This window comes from Gadus macrocephalus, chromosome 13, assembly GCF_031168955.1.
Source record: "Gadus macrocephalus chromosome 13, ASM3116895v1".
Classification (NCBI taxonomy): domain Eukaryota; kingdom Metazoa; phylum Chordata; class Actinopteri; order Gadiformes; family Gadidae; genus Gadus; species Gadus macrocephalus.
Window position 1 is genome coordinate 5,951,811 of NC_082394.1, and position 27,185 is coordinate 5,978,995.

Sequence of the window (27,185 nt, forward strand, 5' to 3'; positions counted from 1 at the left end):
TGTGCTTGCAGTAGCAGTAGCACACTAATAAGGGGAGAGCAGAGGGAGTAAGAAAGAGAATTGCAGAGAGAAAGGATTGAGTGAGATAGAGAGAGAGAGAAAGAGATTAAGAGTCGAGGTATAGTGATGTAGGTAAAAGACTGAAACACATTATCACAAAGTTTACTAGGGTTATAAAGAATCCCAGTGGCCCCTCAGCTGGTCACCTTACAGGAAATGATGATAGCGACCACAGGCCAGCGTCCGGCCTTCATTGCACTACACTGTAAAAAATACTAATCCACGCCCAACTCCTTCCATGTCTTCTTCTTCCCTAAAATTCCCTGCAGGACAGACAGCTGAACCACACCACCAGAATAGCAGAGAGGAGAAGGAGTAGCAGGAGGAGAAGGAGGAGGAGTAGAAGCAGGAGGAGGAGTGAGTGTCCCGGTTCACTTCCCCTGCCTACTCTCTCCTAACAACAGCTCTTTACAAAATACGAAGCCAAGCTTGCAAATCTGCTGCGGAGAACCGTTTATTCTGTTAAATAAGCAAAATATTTTGTATGCGCACTGAGCCACTGATATTCCCGGTCACCTGTTACGACATACCCTCTCTCTCGGCGTTCCTGTGTATGCAACCCTAACTAGGAATAGGGTAAGTCAGAAAGGTCAATAATGTTATTAGGAAACTACCAAAGCGTATTCAGCGTGTAGCTTCTCCCAACACAACAAAACGTAGACATGTATCCCGTGGCTAGGGCTCCAATGGCCACCAGGGCCAAAGGAGCTGCCCCATGGGCTTGGGGATCTCTAGACCCATGCAATAGTACATGTATATAGTGCACCAGCATGATGTCCGTGCAGGTTTCCATCCACAGCTGGTCAGTCTTAGTGGTACTGGTCCCTCTGTGTAGGGCCCTGTCATGCCTTCGTTTTTCTCAGGTTTTGGACTCATTTCAGAATGGCAGACATTCTATTTGAGTTTGTACTTTCCTCCCTGGCTTTTATGTCTAGTCGCAGAGAGAGTCTTTTTAAAAAGTGGTGCGCGGACACACCCGCGGGACAGAATAAAGCATTTAAATCGTAAAGTAATAAAATCTCATTAAAATCGTGTATGCAGAGCAGAATCTCGGCAGCTCTCCTCTGAGACGTCTCCGGACGTTGTCCAGACAGACACTGAGTCCCCTGTTGCCTTTTACTCTACTGCTGCAGGAGCAGTAGCTTAAGGTCTAGGGGGTGAATCTAAAATCAATTTGATTGAACATCTAACTGATAATATTTCAATTAGGGACCCAAGGACAAAATGGGATCTGCATCAGGGACCCAGGGCCACTGAAAGCACCAAAGAGCTTAGCTAATTGGACGGAAAATTTCCCATAGTGTGATGGGTTGGTCATACCTTACGGCTCACCCCCGATGGCATCAGTACCGTGGCCAGATGATGAGGCCAGGCGAGGGGAGTGTCACCCGGACTCATGGCCTGGCCAGGTGTTAAGGTCAGGATGTCACAATGGCTGGCATCCGCCCTTTGTCCGTGCCCCAAATGTCGGAATCCTAAACTAAACTCTGAACTCTCAAATGTAACCAAAAAGAATGAACAGATTTACTTCTTGATCGACTCATAATTCAGTGCCATGCGGGAGTTTCATTTTCTAAACACATGTGTCTTTTAGTGGTGACATGCACACATTTCTAAAGTAGTCACGATGCATTTAGAAACACAATACACACTAGAATAGACTATGAACAATCTATTGCAAGCAAACAACTTTACCTATGCCTTCTGAAAGGTCCACAAACTTTATAATTAAGCTGAGAGCTTATCTCGTACCTCCAAGGAGAAGGGCTTAAGATGATGTCGGCTCTTTGTCCATCTGAAGGACTTGTGGCCGCTGAATACAGATCAGCATCATTAAGAGGCAGGTGATGGCCCGTCACGCTGCTCTACGATGTTTACAGACCGGGACAGACTGGCATCCAGCTCTGTCCTTCCCCGATGTCTAATTAGAAGGTCAGGAGGCCGGGACGCACCATCGACTAGAGTCATGGACATTCACGTCACGTTGTATGGAGAACGCATTGTAAGATATTTGTTGTTGTTGATATTAGAGTACAGCACTGGGCCGCCTCTGCGGAATGCCCCACTGGTGGTGGGCAGCTAGCGGGAAGGTTGTTAACTGTTGCTGACTTATACAACTACCGCTATGACCGCGTTGAACCTGCCGGTGAAACACGTAGAAGACTGCTCTGTTTGGCAGACATATTCATCCATATTCACAAAGAACCAGAACCTTTTTTTCACATCTACTGAATTAACAATATGAGGAGATGACTCATTGTGGCCAGTATCCAGGAAAGAGAACCAAAGATAGGAGCTTTGTTGATTTTGAAATGATTTGATTTTGAACACATTAAAAGCCTTTGCTAAATATGAAACTTTACTCAGAACACTTACACCAGAACAGTGTCATGCATGCAGCAAAAACGCACAACAGCATATCATCCATTTGAATAAATGCTTGGGAACTGGTTTCTATAATATTGATGTATACTGAGAGTTGAATCGAATGTTGAGTCCACGAAACGAAACAACAAAAAACCCAGAACACGATACTTTGCCCCCCGGAGGCAACATCACAGTGTAAACCTTTAATCCATGAAGCGTTGAGCATAGACCTTGACAGATTTCTCGGCTCTGGGAGATGTCTGCGGGCAATGGAGGGACTCAGATGTCATGAAACTTGTGACTCATTCGTGCTGGACAGCCTCTGACAGGGAAGTCCTCAGACAGCGCCACCAAATCTAGTTACACTCCCCCACTTTGTCTCCGCAACTGGGGCCCTGGGACCAAACTCATTTAGCGTATAAAATCTTTGGCTGGATGCTCCACGATGCAAGACCATATTTGGGTGACCGAATAAGTCATGTCTAAGCTCCACCTATCCAACATATGTATGCGAATAAACCATTGGAAATGATAAAGACCAATTGAGATTGGTTATTATTTTCTTTGCGTTATTCTCTTGGTAAAAATCTAAAATAAAAGATTTTTTTGCTTTTCAGACATAGCTAATCGGATGAGGAAATATTTAGCATAGCCTTGACTGAGCCTCTTTACAACCATGATAATGTCTTTCATTAATCACAAAGCCAGTGGGAATTTTGTATCTACCATAGGTGCGGTGAGTGGTTAGGTGTAGGTGTCTGGTGTAAAAATGTTAAATATAAAAAATGTGTGAAACCTTGAGTAGATGTAGCAGAGCTGCGTCTGCAGCACCAAGCCACTTAACGCGAGGAGACCATGCATGCTACCCCTGTCACACAGCAGCCTTGATGGGCGTCCTTCAGCAATGTAATTGTTGCCCCTTGCTGTTGTGTTGAAGCTTTGTGTCCAGGAATCTTTTTTAATGCATTTTTAAGAAGCTGAAGGCGAAGAGGAAGGAGGAGAAGAATCTACCTAAAGCTCAATTTTCCATCGGAAGGAATGGTACCGTTGACATTTTCCTTATGCATACAGGGACCGTATAAAGACTGTAATTACGAGAGTAACAAGGAAATGAAGCTTGACCTGCAGTGGTTGCATGATTAATTCAGAATGAAAAAGTTCTGGTTGTTCCCACTGGAGTATCTTTTAGCCGATACTCCATCTAATTAATATTAATATTATAAACACAGATGGCCCCTTGCCTACACAATTAATTTAGCACACTTTCCTCCAAAGCGACTTCAGATACATGTCAAACAGAGCAGGTAGGGAGTTAGATTGTCTCTACTCTGATGAATACAATCAGACTGCGGACATTGGGATTCAAACCCAGTATCTTTTGTCTGGGAGTCAGTCTTAACCTTGGCAACATCTTGCCCAATATCTTTCCCCACATGTTCCATCGCCATATTTGGTTGATAACAATGCGATGCTACACAGCCCTGATATCTCCTCCACCGGTTCTACATGTCCACACAGAGAAGCACATGTGCAAGAGTACACACACACACAAACAAACAAACCCTCAAACCTCAGCTCTGCAAGTCGACCTATCATGGAGGGGCAGCTAATCTTATCGAGTATGGAAACCAACACAGCAAAGGAACTCACACACTCTCTGTTCGTCACTCACACAATCTGTGCGAGAGTGAGACTAGTAGAGATGTAAGAACATAAGTAAAGAATATGTCCAAGGTCTGCACAAGCGTAGGATCAAGAGATCGGCCTGGCAAAGATTTGCTGCTAAACTCAGGCAGTAACCACACACACACACACACACACACACACACACACACACACACACACACACACACACACACACACACACACACACACACACACACACACACACACACACACACACACACACACACACACACACACTTCTTTCACTTTCCCACTCACTCTAAACCCCTTCCCCACACTTTTACAATCCATGTTTTGTTGCTATCCCTCTCTGCAGATCTCTCCATCACCCTGCCAGTTGGCAGAACAACATCTTGTGTTTCTAACGCCAGCCATCGTTTTACTTACCTCTCGCTCTTTCTCTTTGTCCGTTTGTGTGCTGTAGCTCCTCTCTCGTCCCCAACCCCCCCTGGAGTATCTCTGCCTAGAACAAACTACAACCGCTATGTTCCCTCTCGCTGCCTCTGTGTTGTCTCTCCGGTCCGCGTGCCTGACTCGCTCGTGCTCACTCTACACCTGCTGTAGAACCTCAGCCCAGCTCCTGTCAGAGGATGCTGGGAAGCTCTCTCTCTCTCTCTCTCTCTCTTTCCCTCTATTCCTGATACTCTCACTCTCCCTCCCTCCCACTCTCTTTTTCCCTGACTCCTCTCTCCCTCTCTCTCTCTGGTTCTCTCCCCATCTTTCCGCAGGCTACATTCCATCGCCCACCTCATGATACACAGTGTTCCTGATATGCAGTAGAGACACCACTACAACAATTTTAGTCAGGCATCTCAGTCCAAATCAACTGAGTCAGTGATGCTTTTTCGATTTTAAGAACAGGTTGGGGTTAGGCAAAGTCCGCCTGTAAGCATCGCTTACACTATTTTCACACAAAAACCGGCTGACTGGCAGGGCACTAATGACCTGGTTCATGCGATTTCGCGTGATTCTACTCGCATGAACGATGCTAATTCGTCATTCGCTCGAGTTGAAATGTTTCAACTTTCCAGCGAATTCCGCTTGATGCTGAATCACTCGCACGAGAAAAGTTTGAGGTTTTGTTCACTTGAACAGGATTCATGTCTAGCTTAGAGCTGTAATTTGAAAACTTGAAGTTTTGTGTGTGCTGACACTGCAGTGGGCTTTGGGCTTAAGTTGCTGCGATAAAAGCACAAAAAGAACAAAGAGACGTCTGAAAGGCACACGGCACACCGCTGTGCATTTTCCGGCTCGCACAGGAAGTCATCGGCACAACAAGAGAGGACGCTATCCCTGAGATGGGACAACAATGACTCATCTGCCTCCCCCTTGTGTACTGGTTTAACATCATGAGGACAACATTTAGAACATCCAGGAGCACATCTGGACAGTGATTGGTTGGACATTGTCCTCCGCTCCAATCGGAAGATCGGATCACCCCCTCAATAACAATGTTGAACCAATGAATGTAACTCTTTGGAAAGAGTAACATTCATTTAAATTACCTAATTTAAATACACAAGGCTGGATTGCAATGAATGGACAACACAAAATACATCAAGATCTTTATCCAATCCTAGCATCCTAATACTTGCTCTAACTAACGCCTATATGTACGCTGCCTATTGTCATAAATAAAGGCCATCTTGGAATTATAAAATAACTAAATCTTTGCAGCAAACATAACTCCCACATTTCCACAAAGTCATGGCTGTACTCCACTTCTGAGATTAGCATAAATAAGAATTCAGACGGATACACTCAGTTTGGTTTGTTGCCGTCAGTATTCCAACCAAAACCAAAGCACCCACAAATAATGGAACGTTTGGATACAAAACACGGGGCATCATTTATCAACTTCAACCGGGCGCCATGGGACGGTACCCCCACCTACACCCCAAAAACATCTCACCAAATGTGCTGCACCTTCCGCAGCAGAGTGTCAGAGAAGCTCTCTCTCCTGGGGCCAAGGGAAAGCCCCCTGTCCATCCCTCGGCTGGTCGGCTACACCACTGTCTCCCCTGGTCTGCTGAGCGAAGAAGGCCAGTGCCTTCCACCAGGTACCTGGGACGAGCTACTCCAAAGAAGGGTTCCAGGTGGCGAGGTGTTCCTCTGGGTATGCATTTCCACCAGTGAGTTACCTTCGCGGTTGTGAGCCAGCGCTCGCAGAGAGAGGGGTAGGATGTGGATTTGTCCACACCCAACCAAAGTGCTGGTGTTATCTTACAGGTAATACCAGAGATAGTCGGCCTAATCTCTTTGTTCCAGAGCACACAGCCTCCAAGGCACACACAGCCTGAGCTGTTTCTGAGGAGCATGAGAAACCTGTTCTGCGGTTAGTTTTTTACCCGCTTTGGTACATGGGATGAACGGACATATCCTGCAGGTGTATAGTTTTTCCTAGTTGGTAACTATCCATCTCTCTCTCTCTCTCTCTCTCTCTCTCTCTCTCTCTCTCTCTCTCTCTCTCTCTCTCTCTCTCTCTCTCTCTCTCTCTCTCTCTCTCTCTCTCTCTCTCTCTCTCTCTCTCTCTCTCTCTCTCTCTCTCTCTCTCTCTCTCTCTCTCTCTCTCTCTCTCTCTCTCTCTCTCTCTCTCTCTCTCTCTCTCTCTCTCTCTCTCTCTCTCTCTCTCTCTCTCTCTCTCTCTCTCTCTCTCTCTCTCTCTCGACTTCAATGTTTACTTAAATAACGCCCTCTCCCCTATTTTCCCTACCTATTTCCTGCCTTTCTTCCCCCTCAACCAACCTTCCCTACCTACCTCCCTTGGTTCCACTCCTATTACATCCCAACCTCCAACCATTTCCCTCCCCCATCCCCCCCTTCCCTAACTCACTCCCTACCCCTCTTCTACCTTCCCTCCCTCCCTACAGCGTTGGTGACCACAGCCACAGTCAGCCGAATGTCAAGAGTGTAGGGATTACAGCCTCAACCGGCAGGTCTCTCAAGGTCTGCCAAGGTCTTACAAGAAGAGAAGTGCCAGATAAAACCAAAGGGACTTTGAATCAGACTCAATTGCCATTTTTAAGTCAGCGGCAAATTTTGCATGGACTGGTTTGCAACAGGTGTGTGCAGGTGAGTCGGCAGTGGCTGATCATGTTTTTTGTTGGCACACTTGCAGTCTCCCGGGCTACCCCGTCTTCCCCCTCTGTCTCTCTCTGCTGGCGAAGTATATAATCCCTACACGTCCTCCAACCCCTCACTGCACTCCATGCTAATACTTACTCTTACTCAGGAAATGGTGTCGTTGTAAGGCCCCCGGTGCAGAGATACATTGACACTCTGAATTCACAGCGTGGCTCTGGCAGGCAGGGTGGGAATACATGTATAATATCAGCATATAGTACATGAAGTGTGTGACATAATGTACGTTGCAATGTTCCTTTCACGTGATACGCAAGGTAGTCCACCGTGATTGGGTATCCTGAATATATATATTTTTTAATATGGCCACTCCAATTATAATGGATAATATTAAAGGAAAAGTATTCTGCCCTTCAGATGTCCCTGGGGCTTCCCGTGTTAGTAATAGATGTAATATAGATAACGTCATGTGGTTAAAGGCTGATGGATTTAACGATAGCTCAATGTGAGGGCTTACGGTGTGCTTTATGTACTGATAGTACTGATAGGGCTCTTCAGTTTGGCTACAATATTTATAATAGCTATGGTTTCATTAGGGTCAAGCACTCTCTGAGAATATCGCAGTGGCCAGCGGGTTCAAACCAGGCCCCACGCACCCTCAAGGGATAAACCACCGACCAAAACCCACAAAAAAGAAAATCGATAAAAACTTTAAAAGCAGTGGCATAGGAATGTATTTTTAATACTTCATCTTCAAATATGAAATCTAGTTAGAGGTGTGGCACGTATTGACAGATAGAGGTTTGAGTGCCTCTTGGAAGAATTCCCCAGTATAATTAAGGTGGATCTTTTTTTGGAGGGGAGGGGTGAAATATTTTGATTAAATAAAAAAATACCAAAAATAAGTTCAACCGATCAATCCAACCCATTTTCATGGGTTTGATTGCGTTTTTGAGAAGCACTTGATGTGTGTTTGGTAAGGTTATGAAAAGACGGCATTGGATAAAATAAAACAGAGGTTTGTAAAAGGAACCTTTAATAAAGTGGATTATTACTAGTGCTGCAGTCGGTGCTACACGGAGCCCCACTGGTTTCTATAATTATCTTGGAGTCTGGACGGACTCCGTCTTCCGATCCTTCACCACTGGCCCCAGGCCCATTGGTGGACTGGGAACAGGTGAAGGAGGGAGGGAGGGAGGGAGGGGCAGGGGGAGAGAGAGGGAGGGAGAGGGGGAAGGGGCAGGGGGAGAGAGAGGGAGGGGGAGGGAGAGGGAGAGGGAGAGGGAGAGGGAGAGAGAGAGAGAGAGAGAGAGAGAGAGAGAGAGAGAGAGAGAGACATTGCTAGACCCAAGGTCCCTGACTTTATTACTGATACAAGGTGAACATAAACATTATTCTGCATAATACAAATTTAACATTTGTGTTTGAAAATAAGCCTTTGAGAGGTTTTTCTTATAGTGTACATTCTTTGAGATTTTTTTGTTATTAGGATGAATTTATAAATAAATTTACATCGGTCAGCCTTTTATGATCTATATATCAGACATTAGAGCATAACTGCTTCAAGGCTGACTTGAATATGTTTGACATAAATATGTATTGTGTATATACCAATACACTAAATAAAAGTTCAAGTTTTCGGATTCCGTGAGTCAATGATCCTGGTATCTCACACGCACGCGCGCACACGCACACGCACACACACACACACACACACACACAAACAAACAGCCTGTTTCAAGAGCTGATTGATAGCTGTGCTCCTGAGAGACCGCCGCAGACATAGGGAATCAGCCACAGAAAAACAACAGATGCAGTCTCCACTGTGCCCATAAATCATCCTGCTGATATTCAGAGCGCCCGTGGACATTAGCTTATAGAACTCCTCGAGTCCCTGCTTCCCTGTCTGGACTAGCCTCGGCTCTAAAGCCTCTTGATAGCCTCGGTGGTAAAGCCTCTTGATAGCCTCGGTGCTATAGCCTCTTGATAGCCTCAGTGCTATAGCCTCGGTGCTATAGCCTCGGTGCTATAGCCTCGGCGCTATAGCCTCTTGATAGCCTCGGCGCTAACGCCTCGGTGCTATAGCCTCGGCACTACAGCCTCTTGATAGCCTCAGAGCTATAGCCTCTTGATAGCCTCGGTGCTATAGCCTCTTGATAGCCTCAGTGCTATAGCCTCGGTGCTATAGCCTCGGTGCTATAGCCTCGGCGCTATAGCCTCTTGATAGCCTCGGCGCTAACGCCTCGGTGCTATAGCCTCGGCACTACAGCCTCTTGATAGCCTCAGAGCTATAGCCTCTTGATAGCCTCGGCTCTATAGCCTCTTGAAAGCCTTGGTGCTATAGCCTCGGCGCTATAGCCCTTCGATAGCCTTGGCTAGGTGTTATAGCCTTGGTGCTAAAGCCTCTTGATAGCCTCAGCGCTATAGCCTTGGCGCAAGCCAGGGGTGGCTAATTGAGCTCTCCGGGTGTGTGGTTCTGGTGTTCATCCAGGGACAGGGGGCCGGCGAGGGGCCCTGGAAGTTGTGATGGCTGTTGCAAGAGGAAGCTTATCGGCAAGCAACGTGAGCCAAGAAAACACAAACACAGAGCCGGGAAGCTTGAGGACAAACACGCAAGGACAAACAGATTGTGCACCACTTTATCCGACATGAAAGAGTTCCCCCACTTCCTTCTTCCTTACCACCTTCGCTACCTCCCTCCCACCCTCCCCTCCATAACTTACACCCTGCTGCGTCCTTCCACAAATCCATCCCCCTTTACCTAGCTTCCTCCCTGCTTGCCTAAATCCTTCCCTACCTTCCTACCTTACCTTGTATTATTACTGGCCAGCCAAATTGGACCTACCTTAGTCATAAGCGTGTTGAGGAATGACAGCAATGTGTGTGTGTGTGTGTGTGTGTGTGTGTGTGTGTGTGTGTGTGTGTGTGTGTGTGTGTGTGTGTGTGTGTGTGTGTGTGTGTGTGTGTGTGTGTGTGTGTGTTCCTAGGTTGTACAACTCCTACGCAGAGAAGGCTTTCACCACATAGTCTATTTAAATGTAATGTCCAGTAGGTCCAATACCCATGGAGAGAAATCTCAGGAATACAGAGAGGGTTGTCTGTGTATGCATCCATAAAAGCAATCTCAACACAGCAGGCCGCATCACAAAACAAAAACAAATATTCAACCAACTGTAGCTGTGAGATAAAGCTAATGAGCTTCATGCTTTGCTCCTGTCAATTTAAATATTGTTATCTCGACCGCTAAGAGGGTCATCTATGGTAAAAATCTATATCACTACTACTGAGGCAGTACCTAAGAAAAGCTGTGATTAAAAACATAAAGGACATAATGAAGCTGAATGGAATACAATAACTAATTGGCCCTCTTATGTTTTGTCAAAACACAACTGAGATCCAAACAAGCTCTTATCGGCATTCTTCCAACTGTTCATTCTGAGCTAATCATCACAAGATTATTATTATTTTGAAGAAAATAAGCAATTTAGTTAGGGACACATTATTGTGCTTGTAGAGCTGTGTTTGAAAGCCCAGATTATGTGTTGGCATGCCGCTAAATGAATAGACTAGAAATACACACAAAATGGATTTTGGCCGGCAAATTGACACACAGGCGGTGTAACTATGTCAGGAAAATGTATTAAATCCTACAATCCCTCCCGGTACTTCAAGCCATTCCACAGGACAAACTGTTAGAGAACCACTGCACCTGAGCCTTCCAGAGAGAGCATCACTTCACATGCTCCTGCAATATCATCCTGCTCTGGGAACAAACCCTCAGGTCCCTGGGGCCGTGAGGGAGTGTGGAGCTCCAGATAGATTTTCTATGCCTTACATGAAGGGATCGGAGGTGGACTGTGAATGTAATTGATTTGTAGGGTTGAGTAACTGCGCGGAGGAGTCCCCTTCTTATAATGTACATGTAAGCTTTGGGCGTGTGTGTGTGTGTGTGTGTGTGTGTGTGTGTGTGTGTGTGTGTGTGTGTGTGTGTGTGTGTGTGTGTGTGTGTGTGTGTGTGTGGCGGTACTAAGAAACTTGAAACAAATTGCATTGGTTTTTTCATAGATCTTCAGATCTATGTGTCTGCATTTGCACATACTCTGGGCCTTATCTTGCATCCGGCGCAATTGTCTTTCTACACTGACGCATGTGTCGTTGCAAGGTTGCAACTGAGCGCAGAGCGTTCTTTTCCCTCCACCGCCACACGTCGGTAAATTAGGGAATGATCTTGCGCCCCAAAGGGCGGTTCGGCGAAAGGAGGAGGCGTGTTCTGGCGCGTTAAAGTCAGTGGAGCGTTGTTCAGATGCTATTGTAAGGGCGCATCACGCATGTATAATTTTGCTTGTGCACCTCGCATACTTTGGGCCCTATTTTAACGGTCTGAAACGCAAGTGAGAAGCGCCAAGCGCAAGTAGCTTTGTGGGCGGTTCTATGGCGATGTTGCTATTTTACCGGCGCATAAATGACTCTTGCGCCCGCCGCATAAATTACTCCTGCGCCCGCCGCATAAATTACTCTTGCGCCCGCCGCATAAATTACTCTTGCGCCCGGCGCAAATCTAAAAAGGGTTGGCGTGTACGTGTAAAAAAATTAATGAATGCGGGCGCGCGTGTGTGCGTCCATAGGTTTAAACACACGTGTGTGTGTGTGTGTGTGTGTGTGTGTGTGTGTGTGTGTGTGTGTGTGTGTGTGTGTGTGTGTCTGTGTGTGCGACATGTGTGTGTGTTTGTGAGAGAGAGCTGTCATCTAGTAACCCGACAGGTGTAATGTCTATCGAGAGTGTGGAAGAAGGAAGAACAACGTTGCACCAATTAGCTCCTCCCCCCTCCTGAACTGGCCACACTGATTGGGCAGCATCCTGTGGAGGCTCGCTGAATTGTAACTGAGGTGCATCCGTCAATCAGTCAGCGTATTATTACCCCTGCTACCCCAGCGGTCAATCATCAGCGGGGGTTATTCTTCCCATGCGTGTGGTGCATCCAAAATAACGCTCCCACTCACAGGAACCAAAAATATATCCCACGTACTCTCCCGTTCCTGCCCATGGTTACCCAATCAGGTGTGAGTCAGGCTGGCTAAACCAGGCCTGTAGCACGACTCATTTGTTCTGGAGCTTTCTCTCCCGTCTCCCTGTTTGATCTTGGCAACACAAGCATTGTGATAGAAACAGGGATTTTATTTTCAATACTGAAAGCCTTTAAAACAGGGGGGCTCAGTGCAAATAGCACATTGTTGAATTGTCCATGAATAAATATCATATAATTCAACCTGTTCCTATCTTGTTTACACAAGCCATAATCTTGCACAAAGGTCAACCCAAACCAAGATTGTCAAATCCTATTTGGCAGAAAAAGGGATTACTTTTACCATTCAATTACAGATACCTGTTGATCCAAATACAGGAACAAAATAATGATTCCTAGAACCATAAATGAGTCCAATGCAATTACACACAATAAGATAGAGAGAGTATATAATAAGAGTATATAATAAGTTAGTAAGTAGGTTTGGATAAGCTACACTTGATAGCATATGATTCAGTACGTCAGAGTAAGCTAGCCTTTTCCTTTTCATCAGTGCGATACCACATGCTACAGTAAGCTAGCCTATGCCACACCAAGGTAGCTTATGGTACAGTAAGATACTGTATACCACAGTAAGCAACTGTATTCTACACTAACCTAGTGCATGCTATGCCAAAGTAAGGCAGAGTATGCTACATTAGCCTAGTGTATGCTATCGTAAGCTTTTGTATGCCTCAGTAGGCTAGTCGTGTATTCTACACTAGCCTAGCATATAGCTGCAGCTTTATAGCTGAACCTCTGCAGGTCAGAGTCTCAATCTGCTAATTTCCTCTGTAGGGCCTACTGACTCCATCGACTTTGTTCTGTTATCAGCTTACCCTCACAACTCCACCTCATACACCAAGTCCAAGGCCGGCTATTAACTACGGTCTGAAGAGAAGCAGACAGACAGATTAGATGCCTCGTTGGGTTTATCTCAAGCTTGACGTAATTACGCCTTACCACCATTGTTCCTAATGTCAGTACAAGACTGGCCTGCCTTTATACCTGCCCCCAAGCCTGCCTAACTATCAGCCTGCCTACCTGCATGCCTGTCTACCTGCCTTTCTGCCTGCCTGTCTTTAAGGTAAGAAGGTAAGCTCAAGGTAAGCAAGTAAGCTTACCTGCTTACCTTAACTCGGCCCGGGTTTACCTGAGAAGATGTTCCATAGACATCAGTAAGCCGTCCGCCGGGTCAGCACATCGATACTAAACTGGTGAAGCTCCCGTTGTGATGCACGCAGGGCATCTCGCCTGCTGTCGGGGCAGCATTGACCTGTTGTTGTAGTAGTGCATGGCCCCATTACAAGAAGCTGTGCTACTTAACAGCCTCCTCAAGTCCCTTAATACCAACCCTGCCCTGCCTTATGATGATCCTTAACCCTGCCTCATAGAGAGAGTATATAATAAGAGTATATAAGTAAGTTAGTAAGTAGGTTTGGATAAGCTACACTTGATAGCATATGATTCAGTACGTCAGGAACTCCATCCCCCCCTGGCCATCCGTAACTCTGATTCACTGCAGTCTTTCAAAAGTCATCTCAAAACACATCTCTTCAACATCACTTACAACACCTGACAAAAAATGTCCACCCTCTCTCTTTCTCACTGTCCTATCTTTCTCTGTATTGTTGTTTTTGGAGTATTTGTATGCATGTATGTACTGTACTGTTCATTTGTATCCTTTTTGTTTGGTGTTTTTTTTTGTAAAGCATTTGTGTATTGCCTTTGAAGACCAAACCAAATCACTAAACATACTGAGTCTGTATATGTGTGTGCATGTGGCAGAGGGGGGTGGGGGGGGGGGATATGAGACCTGATACAGGGTGTAGCACTCACCTGGGTGACGCAGCACAGTAGCCAGTATACGCCAGAACACTTAACACACACTGGCTATCAACTCTTTTCACTTACCTGACCCTGCCCTGAAACACCTACAAATATGTGGGTGTAAATGTAAGAGTCTAGCGAGAGCTCACATTGGATTTTACATTTACATTTAGGGCATTTAGCAGACGCTTTTATCCAAAGCGACATTTGTCATAAGAAGTGCAACAATATATCGCTGTCGGTACAAAAAGGGTGTTCATAAAACCAAGTGCAAGTACAACAATCGCTAGGCTAACCAATTCCCCGTGTTACAGCAATGATAGCAGCTACTGCAGTTGCTACACAGTGGGATAAAACAAACATGACCCCATCACAGCAACGTAAGCGTATACCAACTGCCAGCAGGTTCCAGGGTTATTCCTATACCTTTGAAAAGCGATGTTTATTTTCAGCCTCCAACCCAAACAAGCGTCCGCTGACGGCACGGCTTTGGTGAGAACTGAGGCTGGGATCAAGCGGGAACAACATCCGGAATAACAAGTCATGTTGAAATGTCATGGCATTTATACCGCCTCCTGATTCCAGCATGGCAGGGAGCCACAGACAGACAGACAGACACAGAGTGGAGGGCTGCCATTATCTGCACCAATCAGCTTAATGAGCCTTTAATTAGGAACACTGCGCTGTGCTGGGAGCTTAAGCGCCATTAAAACCACACACCACAGTGCGTTCACGACCTGCCCCGCCCAACGGGAGACTATTTTAACCATAATGGTCTGGGGCCTATGGTCCGGGTGTCTCGTCAGAGAGCAGGTGGGCCTAGCCGCCACACTGAGCAGTAAAGGTCTGGCGCTCCCTGTTCCGAATCCTAATCTCGTATAAACAGTGCTGTGTTCCAAAATCCTATCTCACACAAGTAAAGTTCTGAGTTCTAAATTCCTATCTGATACAAGTAACGTTCTCAGTTCTGAATTATTATCTCATGCAAGTAATGTTCTGTGTTCCAAATTCCTGTCTCTACAAATAAAGTTCTGAGTTCTAAGATTCTGTCTCTCCAAATAAAGTGTGTGATCGGAATTCCCGTCTCACAAAGTCGTGTTCAAAATGTCAATCTCATACAAATAAAGTTATGTTCTCAATACCAATCTGATATGTATTACTTGTTGCGTTCTCAATGTTTATCTTATTTAGTATTCCTCTGCATTCAAATGCACTTGTCTGCAGTGCACACGACCAAAGACCCATGCAAACAAGCATGGGTGGAGGCACGTCCCCCGAAACCAACACTTACTCATTTAGGTCAGCCCAGGTTAACCCAGAGCCCTTCCACCCCCAATTTACCCATAATCCATCTGTTTGCACCTTGGGCTAGCATGCGACGCCTGCCTGTACGACCTTTACCTTCAAATGTATTCACTGCAGGTCCCTGTGCTCGATGACTGACTAGTAAAACAGCACGCATACACCTCGACCGACTTCATATTCACGCACTAAAGACTGAGGAGCACAGCGGTACAGAGCCGTGGCCGCAGTCCATCAGAGTCAAGACGCAACCAGTCTAAGCAGCTGTCGTCCGTCTGACACCCGGCAGTTTAACACACTGGGGAGGGGTGCCACAGAACTTAATGAGACAACAATAGAAACCCATAGTAGCAACGATTATAGAGACTCATAGTACTAGAGACCAATAATATAGATCAGAAGTAGACATTGATTATAGAGACCAATAGCACTGGAGACCAATAATAGAGACCAGTATTAGAAACTGATAATAGAGACCAATAGCCCGAGAGACCAATAATAGAGACCAGTAGTAGACACCGATAATAGAGCCTTTATTCTAATCGCTAATGTTCACATCTGTATAAAAACTCTAATATAATGGAACGCTGTTCGGGGCTCGGTCTCCCAGAGAGGAGACTCTTGCATGCATACCGTGAAACCATTATATTCTACAACTATTGTTTGCTACCTTGCCTTTAGAAGTCCCATCTGTCCTCGACACAACAACTCATAAATAAATTGCCGCGACACCAATGGTGGCCCAGTAACAAGCGTGCAGGATGAAAACCTCCCACCGAGTTGGCGAGTCCCGCACTAATATGAGTGGCCAACAGCGAGCCACTCTCACTCACTCTGCTCTTTTCTATTCCTTCCAATTCCACCCGCCATGATTCCGAGTCAGGGATCAAAAGCAGTAGTACGTTCTGAAAGATTCTAAATCATTCATGAACTGTGCCGTGAGCTCGCAGCAACTTGGGACATAAGAGGAAAAGATAGCAATAACCCAGCTCTGGACTGGGATGAATATTTAAATAGTAACTTCCTTATTCGTACTGGCTAGATGGTGACGTAGGGCGAGTAGGGGGGGGGGGGGGGTGGAGGGAGAGAGAGAGCGAGAGCGAGAGCGAGAGCGAGAGAGATTCTTTTAATGGATCTGCCGGTCAAGACAAAGAGAACGCAGAATCAGCACCGCTACTCAGAGTGTAATTGGAGCACTGTGTTCGATTTTCCGATTTTTAATCGATTCGCATATTAATGACCGATTATCGATTCGATTTTTTAATTGTAAAAAAAAAGAAGAAAAAAAAAATATATATTTTTTTTTATATATTCATGGAAAATATTCATGGGATTCCACTGAACACTTAGGGTGCTGTATATTCTTGAAAACAAATCTTGAGTGTGGTTTTAGAACAGATTTGAACATGCTCATATAGACGCCATTCAGTGCTTTTACAGTTTAAAATGTTCTGTTCTAGCAAGGTGGGAGACCACACACATATATTTTGGGACTGTCCAAAGTTATCAGAATACTGGAAAAAAATACAAAAGGAAATAAAAATATGTTTATTTATTGACTTACCATTAGAACCATCACACTTCATTTTAGGGATATTGCCTGATAACCTTGAAGAAAATAACCAAACTAAAATTTTGAGAGCCCTTCTTCTAATAGCAAATAAAGTAATAACAGCCTCCTGGCTGAAGCCACAGCCCCCCACAATAACCCAATGGAGGGACAGAATTCAAGATATGTACAGGATGGAACACTTGACTGCACTATTACAACTTAAAACAGAGGCATTCATAAACAACTGGTCTGTCATTGCTATACACTTCCATTTGGTATGATGAAGGTACGCATGGATGTGTGTGTGTGTATACAAGTGGATATGCATATAGATATATACATTTAGAGATATATATTTATTTTTGTTTTTCTTAGTTTTTTCTTTTAATGCAATGGTCGTCTGCAGGCCTTTTTCTTTACAGAATACTTTCTTAAAGTAATATCATGTGGGATGTTTTGTGTTTGTGGACAATGTTACATTTAGATACATATGTGCATGTGGGTATGGAGATATGTTTCTTTGTTTATTTTTAAGCAATGGACCTTTGCAGGCCTTTCTATTTCAGAATGCCTTCTTTGTGTAATGTCATGTGTGATGAGTGGTGTTTGTGGACAATGTTAATGAGTAACTCAATTCTGTTATGCATGGATCCGGATGGTTTGGGCCCAAGACATCCATGGACTGTTAACCCCACCAGCCTAAGATTTGTACCCGTAGCACTTAAATGCATGTACTGATGTGATGTACTGTATGACTGCAACTGATAAGAGGAAATAAAAAGAAGTTCAAAAAAAAAAAAAAAAATCTGTTCTTATGTTCCAGTACTTCTCAGTTTATTAAGTGTGAGCAGTTTTAAAATAAAAATGCTTTTGGTAGCAACCGCTTTTGGGTGAATTCTTAATTATTTTCAAGCATAATAATAATGCACTGGTTAGTGTCCCAGTAGGAATCCACTGTTGCAGATATAGTCACCTCAATGATGTCCTCCATTTATTGTCCTGAATTATCTTTCTTGAAGGTAGATTGACCCTTAACCTTTTCTTCCAGCCATCAGTAACTACCAATACTAGTAAGATTTGCTGTTTAATATTGATATACTAGTTTTAATATGTTGCTTCTCTACACAGTCATGAAGTGAAGGAAACGGTTCAAATACATTTTTCATTTTTAATAACATTAACCCCCGGATCGAATCGAAATCGGATCGAATCGGAAATCAGAACAAAGTCGGATCGAATCGGATGGAATCTGAGAAAATCTGAAAAAATCGATTCTGAAACTTAAAAATCGGAATCGAATCGATTCTTGAAATTTGAATCGAAACCCAGCTCTTAGCATGTAGCTGGACGTGCTCTCCCAGTGCACGCTACGTGAGATAGCATAAGCATGCACCGCAGTGGCCTTGTGTTAGCAGGTCTAAGTTGAGTGGTCTCTAGCAGCCCCCTTAATTACATGTAGCAGTGGTAGGGGGTATGGAGATTTGTATCAAGTCCCGTCTAATGACCCTACTCACCCCTCCGTTTTCACAGTCTGCCTTTCCCTCTCCCTTCTCTCTCCCCCTCCCCCCCCCCCCCTCTCTCTCTCCTATAACTATTATAGCAGGCTTGGTACTTTGACCTCTAGTCTGCTCACTAATGATAACTAATAACAGTGCACAGAGACTTCCACTGCACTGTAGATGACCTCTCCTGGCCCAGCATGGGAGTGCAATTACTTGAACTGTGGAACATATTTGAGTGCATGTGTATGAGAAGGACACATACAAAGAGCTGAGGTGTGTGTGTGTGTGTGCGTTTGAGTGTGCGTGAAAAAATATATATTTTGTTTATTTTGTTCGCTCTCTTGCCTTTGAATCCATTGGAGTGTCCTTCGCTCTTCATGGAAAAAAGTTCTTCCAGATGGAAGAACACACAGTTGGTTCTGCAGCTGATAGCATTATATTGACCCATTAACATTTGATTTCATTGATATTTACTCAGCCGTCGGGTCCTTTAGACACATTAATCCAAAGCGATTTACAGTGATACATCAGTAAGGAGCAGGTAGGTGTCGGGGCATATTGCTCAGGGAAACCTACGGGTAACACTGCAGACATTGGGGATCGAACCCAGAACCCTTGGGCTGGAAGTCCCCATGGAACCCCCCGGACCACTAGCCTATCCTTGGGGTCTTTCCCACACCGTTGACTTCGCATTCGGAACATATTCTGACATTAATCCCTTTAGAAAAGTACAGGGAGTCAGAAGGAAGGAGCGAAGTGGTGTTCTCTTCCCACGTGCCTGAGAGCTGTCAGTCTCTGGATGTCTGAGGGTCGTGGCTCCACACACACACACCACCCAGGCGGATGTGTCACAGCATCATATCCTCCCCTGTCGGCTCCGCCCTCCTCCCCCCTAGTGCCCCCCCGTCATCTCTCACAGGCGGGGGGACTTAGCCTTCAAATATCAAAAGTGTGTGTGTGTGTGTGTGTGTGTGTGTGTGTGTGTGTGTGTGTGTGTGTGTGTGTGTGTGTGTGTGTGTGTGTGTGTGTGTGTGTGTGTGTGTGTGTCAGTCAGTAAGGGCTCCAGATCTTTACTGCAGAGGCTGCGAGAAGTTGTGTTGATCTTTACAAATCATTAAACTAGTTCGGCAAAAAGTAGCCGGAAAAATAAGGCGAAGGAATAAGAAGAATGATGAATACGTGCAATGAGTAAATACAATGACATTGAAGACAGAGTGAATCAGAGTGGGTGTGTCCATCTATGTTGGTTGTTTGTGAGAGTTGGTTGAATCTAATTATTTGACAGCTTTGGTTTTCCCAATCCATTAAAAACATAATTATCAAAGCTTTTAAAGTATGAATAGAGAAAGAGTGAGCGAGAGAGAGAGAGAGTTTTAAGGATCAGGTCTCACCATAAACTTCTTGTCCTGGAGGGGGTATTGTGGACTCTGCAGACACAAAGAGAGACAGTCAATCATTAGGGTGAGTAGGATGATAAGGACGATCCAACCTTACAATAGAGATGCTGCAAATATTCACAATTATGAACAACAATTGATCTGTGCAATATAACCCCACCAATTTATATTCTTTTTCATGTCTATACAATTCACTTTTTTGAGGAAGGCTTTGGAATGTTAAATACCATGAATGGTGTGTACACCTTGAATGGAGTCTACTTTAATTTACATAACTTTGAAAAGCTGCAAAAAAGAAACCAAAAAAAACATTCCCATCGTTGATGTTGGTAAATTGAATGTTGAGCACGACCAGTAATCCCCCGTGTCAGAGCAAGAGACGGCGAAGACGACCAGGCAAATCTGATCAACACAGAACAAACATCCAGCATGAAAGCTCACATTAATCAATCATTATTGCACACTGTGAAGCCGTTGACGTCAGAAGGGATGAAGGAACACTTCCCTGTGCTTTCTGCCTCTCTCTCTCTCTCTCTCTCTCTCTCTCTCTCTCTCTCTCTCTCTCTCTCTCTCTCTCTCTCTCTCTCTCTCTCTCTCTCTCTCTCTCTCTCTCTCTCTCTCTCTCTCTCTCTCTCTCTCTCTCTCTCTCTCTCTCTCCTCTCTCTCTCTCTCTCTCTCTCTCTCCTCTCTCTCTCTCTCTCTCTCTCTCTCTCTCTCTCTCTCTCTCTCTCTCTCTCTCTCTCTCTCTCTCTCTTCTCTCTCTCTCTCTCTCTCTCTCTCCCCCTCCCTCCCTCCTAGCTGACAGCTGTTTGCTGGTTATAAACACAGTGGCTCCGAGACACAATGGATGGTCTGCCATCCCATCTGGCACCCGGCCAGCCTCTGGAAGCCCTCCAAAATGCAGTCTTGGCCCAAAATCCCAAATGCCTAAAGTATTCAAAAATGTGAGTCTTTTGTCAACGGGTCTAGATTAGGGTCCAAACGGTTACATCAAAGTGATCAAAGCTGACTGAAGCATACCATAGCTGTAGAATAGTCTTCTTCAAAATCGTCTTCAAAAGAAAGAAAGGTGATGGAGCGAATGCTATGGAGTAAAGGCTCTGGAAGTGGAAGCAGGATCGTGTTTACCTCATAGAACCTCTGAGAAGTTCAGCAGAGGCAGGACGAGCATGCTAAATCCCCAGGATCCTGTAGTGCCAACCCAGAACCTAACCAACTGAAACTTCCTTACCTCAACGCACCAGTTTGGAACGTTACCTAAAATGTAGCGCTTATGTTAATGTGGACTTTACAATTCTGAAGCTATTACCATTCACCATTCAGAGCAGTGAGAATTTGTAGCCACATAACCTTTGTAAGATAATGCGCAATAGAGTTGGTCTTGCTTTTGCAACAGCACACGCAATCCACTCCGATATTAAAGTTTTAATTGAAATGTGCCTCGATGCCCTTCTGTTCTTCAGTTCCATCACGGCCGGCCACTATCAGGAGGACAGGCAGAGTGTTTTGGGTGTGTGTGTGCGGATACATGTGTGAATGTGTGTGGAGGCAAGTGTTTGTGTGTCGGAAGCTCGCGTGAGCTTGATAGCCCGGAATTAATTAAAGGAAATTAAACCAGAAAAACAACATTTTAAACAAAACATGCTTAACGAAGGACATATTTATCATGCCTTGAAACAAGTCCCTCGATCTGCATGCCAACCACAAATCAAGTCTGCGAAATATTTAATGGATGCAGGGCTTTTTTTTGTCTTCTCAATGAAAAACCCAGACGACGACCTTGGACAATCAATCAAGTAGTAATCAGCACTCCCCCCCCCTCCCAACACCTAGCCAATCGAACAATAGCTATTGTAATTCTAGTCCCCACACAGTCCCAGAGACAGCCAGTCCATTCCTCAGTCCACAGATGTGATGCTAATGAAAATAGCTCCGGTGGGAATTGTTTTGAGAGAGAGATGTTTATTGGGAGGAAACGGTTAGTGTTGAGGGTTGAACTGAGGTTTGAGGTGAAGTCTGGTGCTACCAGAGCTCCCGGTGTTGGAGGGAGAGAACTGAAAGCCTAACTGGCTGAATGTCAACAGAGGATATACTCTAAGAGAGCAGTTCTTTTGTTTGCTTGTTGGCCTTGTTGTTGTCATTCAGTGTGTTAAGGTGTTAGGTTGTGTGCTTTGGGACCTATGTCCAAGGTCCTAATGTACTGCAACCTTGGACCATGCAAATGAACTGATTTTGATTGAATGATTACATTATTATTTTTGTGATGATAATTATTTTATAAAAGAGCTGGTAATAACTGTGCCATTGTTATCATTGCACCAAAAGCATAAATTTGTTTGATAAGTATTGAATACTACAGCTTTGCATCATCATCACAATGTCATATATTCAGATATATTACCCTATTTTCCTTGGCCATGAAGTCCTGCTTTTATAATCCGTAAGATAGTGGCATCAAACTTGATGTGTGATGCCATATAGCTGAGAGCATTACTGCTATGTTGACATGACAGTTATCCTTAGTCGAGCTACCGTGCGGCTGATACTGAAATCCTAGTGTTGACAGTTTGGAGATAATTCCAACGTCTACCTCCCCCCCCCCAAGTCATTCAGCACATCCCCAGAACTATACATGAGATGGTCGTCCCAAAAGTGGGAAGCCAGGGGAACTTGGATATTGTAATATTATGACACTTGGTAATAGACGAAAAGAACACGTGTTGATGATGAATTAGTGTCCCTCTCTGTGTCCATGTTCCCTTGCATGCAAGCCTGTTGATATGTTTGTGTATAGGTTGATGATTGGATGATTAGTTAAATGAGGTGCGTGCTTAATAGTGGATGGGATCCCTACTGATTGGCTGTGTGTGTGAGATTTTATCCTCCTATGCCTTCTGCGTTCCCCGAGACCGGCGGTAACAGCATTTACAGTACGAAAGGTAAATATGAATCCATCTTTTTCAGTCACCTGCATAAACTATATGGATTAGTCATTATTAGTCATAAAGAAAAATCTAAATAGAATCATCTCATTTAAAATTATTTAAAGAATAATGTCTGAGCAAAGATTACGTGTTAGTGGGACTAATGATCTGGGAGTATCATGCCTGTGCCACTGGTGGAAGAATAGAGTAGGGTGGCACTAGGCTATCACTCTGCAACGCTGTGTATCTTGAAGACAGCTTCAAGTTAAGCCGACAAGGGCAGAGGACTTGCAAGGCATTCACGCGTTCTATGTGTACCATCTTGACTTAAAATATATAGTTCAGGCCCGTCCTCACCTTAAAAGTCCCATGGCATGCTACTTTATGGATGCTTTAATATAGATATTAGTGGGCCCCTAACACAGTATTTGAAGACGTTCCCGAAATTCAGCTGTGGTGCAGAATTACAGCCACTACGAGCCAGTTGCACATTGAGCTTTCGCCAAACGCACCGTTTCGGTGTCTGTAGCTCTAATGCAAATGAGGAGGAGAGAGGCGGGTCAAGGAGGAGAATGGGGGTGTGGCCCTGAGCAGCTTGCAGCCACGGTACCATGCGCTCTGTTTACAGTGGATGTATTGCAATGGCGACGCGAACACAGCCTTTGCCGTGTTCTGTAAAGATTCTACACTCTGGGTGCTCCGGCGGGAGTCCTGGAGCTCTGTATCAAAATAATATCATATTATACATAGATATCTGTATCATATACTATATATTATCACGGCCAAAAGCTGTGTGCGCCTCCAGACGATATTATGAATAAAAAACGACTGTTTCAGGTTCTCTGACGTCTCTGGTTCTTCCACGTCCACATCAATCTGAAGTAGACTGAACCACGACATGGAGGAGAAAGGGATTTTTGCCCGCGATTGTCTCCCGCCGGGGCCTCGCTGCCGAGGGACCACCGCCTCGGCAGCAGGCAGCGCTTAGGCACCACCAGCGCTTAGGTGGTCCCTCGGCAGCGGGCAGTGGGCTAAAGCGGGAGACAATCACGGGCAACAATCCTTTTTCCTCCATGCCGTGGTTCATGTACTTCAGGGAGTCAAAGCCAAAGTTCCTTTCCCCCAATTTCTTCTCAACCATGGCTGAGATAACCCCAACTACTGTCTCGTTGTGGAAAGACCAGAGACGTCAAAGAACCGACATGTTATGCGCCATCACACCAACAGCATAACGGTTATCGAAATAACAAAGAAGTGTACAACAGTTGCGTTACAGTGTGTGTAATCACACACACACACACACACACACACACACACACACACACACACACACACACACACACACACACACACACACACACACACACACACACACACACACACACACACACACACACACACACACACACACACACACACACACACACACACGTGGCGCTCGCATGGTCGTAGCTCATTGTCTCATTGCCGGGCCAAATTCTCTGGGCTGGCAAGGCAGAGAAAGGGGAGGTGGCTTATGACGACATACGGGGAAAGTTCCAAAACGGCGCGTCTGAGCTTAGTTTTTTCAAAACCGGAGCAGAATGCCTGGTGCTCGTTTTACACCCAACGAAATTTCTAGCTATTGGGCAAGCATAGGTATGTTAGAAAACCTCAGAAAGTGAAATTTTCATGCCAGGGGATCTTTAAGAAACCTCAAACCAGAAAAAGATTCTCCTAGTTAGAAGAGAAATCATCAAAAGAAACACATCTCTGAAATCATGAGAAGAAACACATCTCTCCCATGGCTAGGAGAGATGTGAAATTATCAGGAAAAATAATGAAAAAGATAAAAGCAAAAAACATCAGGTTTCAGAAAGGCTGTGAAATAATGATCGATTAATATTTTTCTTGTATCAGAAATACATTGAGAGAAGAGCAAAACCAGTAAAACAAGCAAAAATATAAAGCCAAGGACATGAAGGCTTGGAGTAAACTTCGTCCAAGTATAGGGGTTGTAGTATGGTATCAAAGAGTGTTGCAAGAAAAAGAAATCAATAACCAAATCGATAACCAAGACCCCACACTGGCTTCTGTATGCAACCCCACGGCTATAAACTGCCATACCTTTAATGTTAACACAGATAAATCAGCTTTGCGATACTTTCATACTGCTTCAAACCCTGTATTTTGTCCTTACAGTGCTGATACTTCTGTCACTTATGTGTGTGTGAAGTAGGGGGTGTGTCTGTTTGTGTGTATGTTGCTGTTTGTCTTGCCCTGATGTTGAGACCTCAAATACCCGTCTGTGGGCCGGCCCTGGGCCGGAGCTTGTGTTGCTGCAGACAGGTCGAGGGTACAGTTAAGAGTATCGAGGCAAAACAAACCCAGGCCTTCATCAACAAACAGCTACACCTCAACCGGGCGAAACATGTAGCAGTGCACCAAGAAAAAAACACTTGGCCGCTCCTTCCTTTGTGTCTTAACTTACTGCTAATAAACTACTTCTGATTCCGAACATGTTAAGGTGTTTATTATTTTGCACTATTTAGAATTTATTTATTGGAAATATCACTTGTTTTATGCTACCTAATTTTATCCTTTTGTCCTTATTGCACCGTGTGTCAGCGACAAACACAATTCCGATTCCTCTATTTGTCTTGCACATATTTTGGAATTGACAATAAAGCTGACTTTGACTTTTGTATGTTAACTTTTTTTTCGTTTTTGTCAAGTTACTGAAAGACAGATGGATGGAATGTAGGAACATGACGATCAACGCAGTCCATACTCGTGAAACTCACGGTTCTGCTGCATTAGCAGATCTGTTAAATGGTTTTTTTCATCTATTTAGTTTCGCTTGATTGTTTGAGCAGTATCTAGCTCAGGGAGATATTTGCTGGTTCAGATTCTATCTTCTCGGTCTGGTGTTCATCTTCATATGCCAAAGAGTCATCGAGGCAGCAATAAAACTTGGACTGATATCTGACAGCAATATAACTTGCATTGATCTTTTTTTCAGAAATAGGTCAAGGGTTACAAAAAGCTGAGACAGTATTTATAAAATCAATTTGGGGAGTCAGACCAAAGCTTAAGAAACTTTAAACTGCATATAAAGCATCAAATGTTTGCCTTTACGTAAGCAGAACATTTCCGACGCAGCCCATTTCCATCAATCTTTTCCATTTTAGGTGGATGGCCTGAGTCCATTGTGTGCCACTACTCAAACCATGATGGGAAAGATTGTCAGAGCGGCCGTTTCATTAACCGACCATCAGCAGAACAGCCCAGCTGAGCCTGAGAAATAAAGGCCATCACAAGCCTTTAAACTTGCCCATGAGGGCCCTATCAGGTGCACAGTAGTCTGCTATGATGTACCCTCCCTCACTGTGTATTGTATTGTGTGTGTTATATTCAGAAATGAGGACGGAGCATGACAAAAACAAATTTACAGTAACAGTTTGGGTTTATTGTTACAAATAATGCCTTTGTCATTAATCCAAACACATGGGGAAAGTCTGCTAATGTTGGATGGAACATTTGCAGTGTGTGTGTTATATTCAGAAATGAGGACGGAGCATGACAAAAACAAATTTACAGTAACAGTTTGGGTTTATTGTTACAAATAATGCCTTTGTCATTAATCCAAACACATGGGGAAAGTCTGCAAATGTTGGATGGAATAACCTAGTCCCGAGATCATCATCATCATCATCCTGTTTGTCATCATCAGGGTGATATATGACTGCAATTATATTATTCATAATTCTGCTTTTTGTGTGGTCTACCTCCTACAGAAAGGACCATCGATCTCTCCTTAATGTGTTTCTCCTTTGTTGCTTAGCTGCCAGGTACAAATGTTCCTGGGTTCGATTCCCACATTTGATTGATTGATTGAAATTCTTTATTGACACGCGTACAAAGGTAAGCGTACAAATTTACATCAGGTCAAAAGGATAGCAGTAAAAAAGCCCATAGGCTTACTTCCAATCTGGAAAATAAATTCCATTGTTCGATTGTGGTCCAATTCCCTTTTCCCATGTGAAACGTATCATTGAGAAAGATACCATCCCTTAACTATTAAAGGTCACTTTGGATGAAAGCATCTGCTGAATTGGTAATTACAGCAAACAAAAGCACAATCAGTCCTCTTCTATCATCCTTTTTTCAAAAGCTTTTTTCCCTACTTTAGCCAACAATGATCCAGGATAACATTATATTCCCAAGAATGTTTCATCACCTTGGAAAACAACATATTATGGTGATAACATTTTTGTGCGGTCTAATTTGCAGTCTTTTTTGGATTATAATTTTGTTTGAAACGACAAGCAATCACAAAAGTATTATCGGTGGTAATTTGCATAAAGCTGTAATGTGTGTAGTAAAAAAATAAATAATATCAAACGTTTTTTAGCCAAGAAACAAAACTTGATATGATTTTG

At 44.3% G+C, this 27,185-nt stretch overlaps 1 protein-coding gene across 12 annotated transcripts in view; it reads right to left on the reverse strand.

Annotated features, from left to right (window-relative positions):
* LOC132470114 (rap1 GTPase-activating protein 1-like) overlaps nucleotides 1-27,185 on the reverse strand; it is a 114,239-nt gene that overhangs the window by 44,031 nt on the left and 43,023 nt on the right. For 9 of the 12 annotated variants that reach the window (XM_060068346.1, XM_060068335.1, XM_060068333.1 and 6 more), the window contains exon 2: nucleotides 19,835-19,870. Coding sequence is in view for 10 of the 12 variants with exons in the window: in XM_060068335.1 (XP_059924318.1) it covers nucleotides 19,835-19,870 (36 nt within the window). In the remaining 2 variants the exon portion in view is untranslated. Of the gene's footprint in view, nucleotides 1-4,500; nucleotides 4,773-6,025; nucleotides 6,559-19,834; nucleotides 19,871-27,185 lie in introns of those variants that run through there. The other 3 variants (XM_060068334.1, XM_060068338.1, XM_060068347.1) reach the window with 3 other exon arrangements.